The sequence below is a fragment of the Desmodus rotundus genome, chromosome 9 (assembly GCF_022682495.2).
Source record: "Desmodus rotundus isolate HL8 chromosome 9, HLdesRot8A.1, whole genome shotgun sequence".
Classification (NCBI taxonomy): Eukaryota; Metazoa; Chordata; class Mammalia; order Chiroptera; family Phyllostomidae; genus Desmodus; species Desmodus rotundus.
The window spans coordinates 95,743,657-95,753,162 of record NC_071395.1 but is presented as its reverse complement, the minus strand read 5'-3'; the positions used below and the strand labels follow the sequence as shown (position 1 = coordinate 95,753,162).

Genomic DNA, 9,506 nt, shown 5'->3' with positions numbered 1-9,506 from the left:
CCAAAGAAAATATACACATGGCTAATAAGCACATAAAAAGATGTTCAACGCCAGTGGTTGTTAACACTTCTAAAAAAACCCATAACAGTAACACTCGAAACCTATTTAATGTTATTAACCAATGTTATCCCAATACATTTAATAAAATTTTTAATAAAATTAAAAAAGAATTAGTGTTTTTTTTTAATCTATTATCTCTTACGTGTGGAAGAGCTTTACATTGTTTCTTATCTCTCAGGCAGATACTTCATTTTGCCAAGTATAAACCTTTGCAGGAAGGAATTCAGACCAACGTGGAAACACTGTGTAGATCAGAGAGCTCTAGAAGTCAGACCCTTTCTACAGCGCATTAAGGTTACAATGCCAGTTAATTCCAGTTTTGATCAATTCCTCATATCGAGAAAATACCCAGGTTTCCTGTACTAATCCGTGTACTACTTGGGGGTAGTAATAATTCACACGTAGGGAATGCTGGCGGTTTATAGATGACGTGAGTAGACTTGCCTATAGATGGTGCATCCACGTTGGGGGTCTGGTTGGCAAAATAAAGGGCTAGGTTTACAGGGTAATAAGTTTCCATTGTAGGTACAAACGTTTTCACACCTCTGACTTTCTCTAAGTAAAGATCAGTTAAGTTTAAAAGTGCAAGGAGAGGAGAGAGAAAAGGAGGAGGAGAAGAAAAACCAGAAATCAAACCAGTTAATCTTGCTGATTCCATGAGGGTGAACAGCTCACTGTGCTGGGAGCAAGTCCATGGTTCCCTGTGCGGTTCCAGGAGTGGGAGCAGCAGCTCCATCTGAGGACGTGTGACACGTGCAAATGCTTGGCCTCTGCACTGACCCACTGAATGAAGATGTCTGGGGCTGGGGCACACTAATTTGTGGTTTAACACACTTTTCAGGTGATTCAAGGATAAGAATCACTGGTCTAAGGAGACAAGTTCTTCCAAAACTTCCAGAGAGTCTGATTTTTTTTGAAGGGACCTTTTGACCTTTTGGATCTTGGCCTGGGAATCCAACATTCTACAGATCTTTGAAATGTTCATTATCCTTGGTACTCTTGGCCCCCAAGGAACACCTCTCAAAGAGTATGTGTTGTTGAGACATTGGAAACTTTTTAACAACTCCCATTGCTCCTTTGGCCCCAGTGGTAATCAGCCCAGTCCTGCTTCCTGAGCCCAGGCCAACAGTTTCTACCTGAAGAAATTGCCTCTTCCCCTAGGGTCACACTCATAGCTGTGTAGGTGAGGTATGGGCAGTGGCTAGGAAACCGAAGCTGCAGGCAAAGGATCCTCAAGAAGATGTAAGACCTGAAGGCTCTCTCTCCTTCTGGGCCAAAGAAAGGTGAGAGACCAGGTTCCCCTCATCTGCAAAGAGATCGGCTGTGAGAAGGATCTGGAAACGCTGGCTGGAAGGTGGGGAGAATAAACAAGGCACACAGACTTGACACTAGTGAGTCTCTGAAGGGTGAGGAGGGCCTCAGAAAGCAATGCAGGGAAGGCGGGGATGAAGACAGATGCGTGGGGGTGCACGTGAAAACTCAGGCTTTTAAAGACCAAGTGAAGACTTGGCCCTGCGATTTAGAGGGCAGATGCCGAGAGCAAGGGGTGAAGAAATACACCCCCAAATTCTCCACATAGTCTCTTAAAACAAGATCACACAATTACCTCCTAATACATTAACTTAGGAAACATTTTTTTGAGCAACTGCCAGATTAGAGTTGCTGTTTTAGGTGCAGGACAGAGGGGCTACTATGTTGTTGAATTTACAATCTAGTGAAGAGAGACAAGAGGAAAAAAATAAATGTCATGTCTGAGGTATTTATAAAATGCATTGGAACCCAGAGAAATGAGAAATGACTTCTGATTGGGAGACGTGGGGAAAGGAGTACAGAGAAGGGTATATCTGAGTATTTAGTTGAGAAGTTGGTAGAAGGTATTCCAGGAAAGAGAATCCATTACCAAAACCATGGAAAATACCAAACATATGAATTCCCTGGAGAAAAACCAGTTCCTGGGTACCGGGATGCTGGTTAGAAAGGCAGATGGAGGCTGCATTTGGTTGCTCTGTATGGCCTGCTGAGAGGGAGGGGCATGCATGTACAGGAGCATGGTTTTCTGCCCTGAACTGATCTGCAAAGCACGTTAGGAGACTTCTAAGAGTTTGAGTTTTAAGCTGTGGGCACTACACAGCCATTAAGATGATAATGAGGGAGAAACAGAATCAGGTATGAGTTTAGAAAGGCCTCTTTGAATGCTGTCTAGAAAATGGACTGAAATGGAAGCAGAAGGATGAGATTAAAAAGACCTCTAATAGATAACAGATTGCAACAGGCAGGTGAGAGAGGACGGGAGATTGAGAGAAGGTAGCTGGATTGGGAGGCCACCTCGCTGCTCCCATGTTACCCTCCATCTCTCATCTTCCACCCACTTCTCTACCTTTGGCCCCATTTCCTCCCTCGCCCCATCACCTTTCCACTCTCTTCCTCCACGTGCTCTATCCCTTCATCTCACTTCCTCTTAATATCCCTTCTTTATTCCTTTGTCTGCCCTATTTCTCTTACTGCAACATCATCCTTTGTTTCCCACCTTTATATTCAGTACCATATTCTAAAATCATCATTCTTTCAGAAGAGCTCTCCGAGTCCCTTTCATACAATTTCATCGTGTATTTCTTAGTCCAGAGAGCCTCTCTCCCTCCCCTTTTTTGTCTCAGCGCACACACTATGTATGTCCTGTCTTCCCTCAATAAGAGGCCACCTACCTAGGTGACATGCGAGAAAGGGGGCATGGAAGAGGTGTACACCCAGGATTAAAAGCTTTTTGAGTACTAACTGTCAACAAGATTGGATGCAGATAAATAATAAGATCCACACTTAGGCCTCTGGGAGCTTATAATTGAATTATGGAGGAAAAACATAGACATGTGAAAAGTTCATTAACACTATAATGTGTTAAATGTTGCATTAGAAATGATCGGTAGAAAAACATGTTAGGAACAGGAAGAAGAGAGGATGTTGTTGGCATAAGAGACTACACAGAGAAGCGTGATTTCATGGACCATTCCAGGAACTTTATGTGTTATTTTATTTAATCCCAAAGGCTATTCTATAAAGAAAACATTTTTATTCTGCATCTTGTTGCAGATGTGGAAACAGACCGAGAGATTACGTAATTTCCTCAAGGTTTCCTTTACTCAAGGAAAGAGAAGCCCTGACCTTCGGCAGCAGGTCTGTTGGACTCCAAGTGTCTTCCCACCACTTTATTACACTGACTCTTTGAACGGAACATTGTGTGTGTCTCTGGATGGCTTTAAGTTCTTGTAAACATATAAAAAATATATAAAAAAATTAAAAAAAAACCAGCACCAGCTTGTCAACTCTCCAGAGACAAGGTTATTTAATAGTCCCTTGGTGACGCGGTCTGTCCATGAGGATGACCATCACACGGGCCTGGACAACTCGGTTTAGCCCCTGAGCAGTAAATGTGACTTCAGGAATCTGTGTATGTAGATCGTTTTCCTTTGGTGTACAAAAAAGACATCATGGACTCAGGGAACCACACACGGGTGTCAGAATTTGTCTTCCTGGGGCTCTCAAATACTAGGGAGCTCCAGCTTGTCCTGTTCCTGCTGTTTCTGTTTGTCTACATCACAACTGTCGTGGGAAACCTCCTCATTGTGGTCACAGTGACCTCAGACTCCCGGCTCCACACCCCCATGTACTTTCTGCTTCGAAATCTGGCTGTCATAGACCTCTGTTTCTCCTCAGTCACTGCCCCAAAGATGCTGGCGGACTTCCTCTCGGAGAAGAAGACCATCTCCTACCAGGGCTGCATGGCCCAGATCTTCTTCTTCCACTTTCTGGGAGGGGCCATGGTCTTCTTCCTCTCAGTGATGGCCTATGACCGCCTTGTTGCCATCTCCCGCCCCCTCCACTATGGTACCATCATGAACACTCAGCTCTGTGTGGGGCTGGTGGTGGCTGCCTGGGTTGGGGGTTTCATCCACTCCATTACCCAGCTGGCTCTGATGCTCCCACTGCCTTTCTGTGGCCCCAATGTCCTGGACAACTTCTACTGTGATGTCCCACAGGTGCTGAGACTTGCCTGCACTGACACCTCCCTCCTAGAGTTCCTCATGATCTGCAACAGTGGGATGCTGGATGTCATCTGGTTCCTGCTCCTCCTGACCTCCTACTCAGTCATCCTGGTGATGCTGAGGTTCCACTCAGGGCAGGCAAGGAGGAAGGCAGCTTCCACCTGCACCACCCACATTGTTGTGATGTCTATGGTCTTCATTCCAAGCATTTACCTGTATGCCCGTCCCTTCACCCCCTTCTCCATGGACAAGGCTGTGTCCATCAGCCACACGGTCATGACCCCCATGCTCAACCCCATGATCTACACCCTGAGGAACCAGGAGATGCAGGCAGCAGTGAAGAGATTAGGGAGACACCGTCTGGTTTTTAAAAGGGAGTGAGAGTGGGCAGGTCACTTTGTTTTCCATTTGTAGAGTGGGCAGAGAGCCACTGTATCTCTTCTCTTTATTGTGGATATGTTGTGAGGGTCATAATGGAAGTGTGTGAATTTTATTAACCAATGTCACCCCAATAAATTCAATAAAATAAAAATAATAAAGAGTAAAAAGTAAACAAAAAATAAAATGGAGGATTTCCCTACATATTCTCAGTCCAGCAGGGGCTCCATTTCCCAATCCCCTGGCCATAAAAAGAGGGCTTTTCTTGGTGTGTGTTTTTGTCTGTGCCCACTGGACACCTCTGGGACTCTTGAGTCTACGTCCATAGCAATGGAAGGAAGAGAGATCGGGAAACCAATACCCACATTGCTTGTTACTCAACTTTTGACTTCCCTCCACAAACTGCTGGCTGTGGCTCTGTTTTCAGTGTCCTCAGATTTTAGTTTTTATTTGTAATAAGTGGAAAAGTTGGAGGGAGTCTTACAAGCTCTAAGTTGTACTTTTGATTTGTTTGGTGGACATGTCTTTCTGGTGTGATGTCATGGTCCTTGGGATATTATTCTGCTCTTTAGTTTTTTATTTCTGATAACAACTTTGTGTGGGATTTTCCCTTTATATTTTTCTGTGGCTCATTTTTTGGTGAAAGTACCATTTCTGAACTTTTAGAAGGGGTCATGGTTCTCGCATCCCAACCTTCCGTTGTTTTTATGCAGTACTGGAAAATGTGGTTTCTTGCTTTCTGAGAATTCCTAGCTGTGTCAGAGCTTGCCCTGTCCTCCCCACCTCTTTGGTCAGCATCTTCTGTTTCCTTTGTCTCCATGGTCTCGTCTGGATCCGTTTTGGTCCCATTCCCAGCAGTATTTCTTCTGTGTGGGGCCAGTGCTGGGCGGAGGCTCTAGTTGGTTGGCTCTGAGAGCAGCTGTGCCTGAGGCTCCTAGCATTCCCTCTCCTCTAACTGTGGAGGAACCACTCTGTTCCAGTTTCTATATTTTATTACTATATTTTGCCATGTATAATGTGCACTTGTTGCCCCTATTTTTGAGGGAAAAATAAGGATGAGCATTATACATGGGTAGTACTGATTCCATATCTATATAAATGTTTTTAACTCTTCTATTGAGGCTTCTGCATTAAAAGTGTAGCTCTAGAAAGTGATAACGACATCCATATGCAAAACAATATCCTGGAATATGATAATCGGTTTTGTTTCTAAATAGAAATAAATAAATAATTAATTAAAAAATTAAAACCAAAGATTCTTTCCCGAAAGTTTGGGCCAAGACCATGGGTGTGCCTTATACATAGTAAAATACAGTATTTATTTTTTAGAAAGGGGGAAGGGAGGGAGAGAAACATTGATTGGTTGCCTCTCACAAGCATCCCAACCAGGACCAGGCCACAACTGAGGCTTGTGCCCTGACCAGGATTTGATCTGGAAACCTTTCAGTTTTCGAGATGAAGCTCAACCTTGTCTGAGCCACACCAGTTAAGGCTCAGCTTCTACTTTTGAATTGGTCTGCCATACTTTCCAGAGAATACCTGTTGGATATTTTAAAAAATTGAACTCATTGGGGGTAATGTTGGTTAATAACAGTACGTGATTTTCAGGTGTACAACTCTGTAAACATCATCTGTATGTTGCATTGTGTGCTCACCACCCAAAGTCTAGTGACCTGTCATCATACACTGGACCCCATTTACCCTATTCATCCTCTCTGTACACCCCTTCCCTTCTGGTAACTGTCATACTGGTGTCTGTGTCTGTGAGTTGGTTTATTCGTTTTGTTTCTTGCTTTTGGTTTTATATCCTTTTGGCTATTTTTTATTATTTTCCTTTCAGGTCCCTCAGGCACCCTTTACTTCCCTCCACATCCTCCCTCACAGATACTGATACCAGGAAACCCTCGTGTACAGACTTCCCTCACTTGCATGTTGGGGTTGGTGGTTGTTTACTTTGCTCTCTATTGCTCTGTTGTTTTTTTCTAGTTACCTTCCTTTAGGGATTTTGGAATAGAAGTTGAGAAAGCTTAAGTGAAATTTCCAAGGACATCGGACACCAGTGCACATCTTCTTAATCCTACCTAGTCCAGTGGAGTCACACTTTAAGGAACCAGAAAAAGAAAAGCAAACTAAACACAAAGCCAGAAGAAAGGAAGAAAGAAACAGAGGAAGGAAGAAAGAAAGAAAGAAAGAAAAAAAGAAAGAAAGAAAGAAAGAAGATTAGAGCAGAAGTAAATGAAATAAGGAATACAGAAACAATAGAAAGAATCAATGAAACCATAGGGGATCTTTTGAAAAGATGAACAAAATTTACAAAACTTTAGCTAAATTGACTTTTAAAACAGAGAGAGAGATTTGGAGGAACCAAGATGGCGGCATAGGTAGACACACTGCGCCTCCTCGCACAACCAGAACTGACAGAGAATCGAACAGCAAGGGGGACCAACACCAACAAAATAGAAAATAAACATTTATCCAGACTGGTAGGAGGGGCGGAGACAGGCACCGGGGTAGAGAGGACTCGAGTGGCTGTGGCGGGACTGAGACTGGCGGAGTGTGGGACAAATGGCGCAGGCAATCCGAGCACTAGCAGACCCTGTGGCCCCACATTTGCACAGATAAACCCAGAGGGCCGGACTCAGAGTGGCGGGTAGCACCCTGCGGCACCACACTCGCCCACAGATAAACCGGACGAACGGCGGGCAGAAGCAGACCGCGCAACCCAGGGCTCCAGCTCGGGGGAAATAAAGCCTCAAACTTCTGATTGAAAGCGCCCCTGGGGGTTGGGGCGGCAGCAAGAGAGACTCCCAGCCTCACAGGAGAGGTTGTTGGAGAGACCCACAGGGGCCTAGAGTGTGCACAGGCCCACTTACTCAGGAACCAGCACCAGAGTCGCCCAGTTTGATTGTGGGTATCGGAGTGAAAGATTGAAATCCGGAGGAGAGTGAGGCGGGCATCATTGCTCCCGCTGGGCCCCTCCCCCACGTACAGCATCACAGCGCAGCCACCAGCATTACCCCAGCCCTGGTGAACACCTAAGGCTCCGCCCCTTAAAGTAACAGAAGTGCCAAGACAAACAAACAAAAAAAAAAATGGCCCAAATGACAGAACACTTCAAAGCTCCAGAAAAAATACAACTAAGCGACGAAGAGATAGCCAACCTATCGGATGCACAGTTCAAAGCACTGGTTATCAATATGCTCACAGACTTGGTTGAATCTGTTTGAAAAACAGATGAAAAAATGAAGCCTATGCTAAGAGAAACAAAGGAAAATGTACAGGGAACCAATAGTGATGAGAAGGAAACTGGGACTCAAATCAATGGTATGGACCAGAAGGAAAAAACAAACATCCAACCAGAAAAGAATGAAGAAACAAGAACTTGGAAAAATGAGGAGAGGCTTAGCAACCTCCAGGACACCTTGAAACGTTCCAACATCCGAATTATAGATGTGCCAGAAGGAGAAGAGGAAGAACAAAAAATTGAAAACTTATTTGAACAAATAATGGAGAACTTCCCTCATCTGGCAAAGGAAATAGACTTCCAGGAAGTCCAGGAAGCTCAGAGAGTCCCAAAGAAGCTGGACCCAAGGAGGAACACAACAAGGCACATCATAATTACATTACCCAAGATTAAACGCAAGGACCTACATCCAAGATTACTGTATCCAGCAAAGCTATCATTTAGAATGGAAGGGAAGATAAAGTGCTTCTCAGATAAGGTCAAGTTAAAGAAGCTCATCATCACCAAGCCCTTATTATATGAAATGTTAAAGGGACTTACCTAAGAAAAAGAAGATCAAAAATAGGAACAGTAAAAATGACAGCAAACTCACAGTTATTAATGACCACACATAAAACCAAAACGAGAGCAAACTAGGCAAACAACTAGAACATGAGGGTTGTCAATAAGGGAGTGGGAGGGGGAGAGGGGGGTAAAGGTACAGAGAATAAGTAGCATAGATGATAGGTGGAAAATAGGCAGGGGGGGTAAAAATAGTGTAGGAAATGTAGAAGCCAAAGAACTTATAAGTATGACCCATGGACATGAACTATGGGGGGGGGAATGTGGGAGGGAGGGGGGTGGGCAGGATGGAGTGGAGTGGGGGGGGAATGGGACAACTGTAATAGCATAATCAATAAATATATTAAAAAAAACAGAGAGACAGAGAGACAAGCGGGGGAAAGAGGAGACAAGTAAATAAAATCAGAAATGAAAGTGGGAACATTACTACAAGTCTTATAGAAATTAAAAAGTATTGTAATAGAATACTAGGAGGAATTATATACCAACAAATTAGATAATCTAGATTAAATGGACAAATTCCTAAAGACAGAGAAATTACTTAAGAAGTAATAGAAAATCTCAACAGACCTATAACAAGTAAAAATTTTATTTAAAAACCTCCCAACTAAGAAAAGCCCAAAACCAGAAGGTTTTACTAGACTAATTCTACCAAACATTTAAGGAGAAATAACACCAATACTACTCATAGTTTCCAGAAAATAGAAGCAAAGGCAACATTTCCTAACACATACTATAAAGTCAGCATTACCTGATATGAAAGGCAAAAGTAGACCTCACTAGAAAATCAAATCACAGACCAGTCTTTCTTATACATATAAATGCAAAAATCCTCAAAAAATACTAGCAAACCATATCCAACAGCACATTAAAAGGATTACATGCCATAGCCAAGTGGGATTGACTCCAGAAATGCAAAGATGGTTTAGCATAAGAGAAATCAACCAATGTAATAACTACATTAATAAAATGAAGGAAAACCCACATAATCATCTCAGTAGATGCAGAATAAGCATTTGAAAAAATTAAACACCCTTTCATGATAAAAAAGTTCAGAAAATTAGGAATATAATGGGGTCATTTATGAAAACCCCAAAATAAACATCATCCTCAATGGTGAAAACTTAAATCACCCCCTCCCTGCCACCCCACACTAAATGAGAAAAAAGAAAAAGATGCTTACTTCACCACTGCTTTTCAATATTGTAATGGAAGTTCTAGCCAGA

General features: G+C 43.1%; 1 protein-coding gene across 3 annotated transcripts; it reads left to right on the top strand.

Annotated features, from left to right (window-relative positions):
* Positions 1-1,259: 1,259 nt before the first annotated feature.
* LOC128779326 (olfactory receptor 4D2) lies at positions 1,260-7,242 on the top strand. 3 transcript variants are annotated; one of them, XM_053912099.2, is made up of 2 exons: positions 1,260-1,414; positions 3,145-7,242. In XM_053912099.2, exon 2 carries the CDS (start codon positions 3,543-3,545, stop codon positions 4,476-4,478), a length of 936 nt encoding a protein of 311 aa, XP_053768074.1. In that variant the 5' UTR covers positions 1,260-1,414; positions 3,145-3,542; the 3' UTR covers positions 4,479-7,242. The 3 variants fall into 3 exon arrangements, with proteins under 3 accessions (XP_053768074.1, XP_053768075.1, XP_053768076.1); XM_053912100.2 differs by having other exon boundaries at positions 1,260-1,451; XM_053912101.2 differs by having other exon boundaries at positions 1,264-1,343.
* Positions 7,243-9,506: the final 2,264 nt, after the last annotated feature.

Excerpts from the sequence above, each read along its gene's own strand:
- LOC128779326 (XM_053912099.2), top strand. The coding sequence starts at position 3,543 with ATGGACTCAGGGAACCACACACGGGTGTCAGAATTTGTCTTCCTGGGG.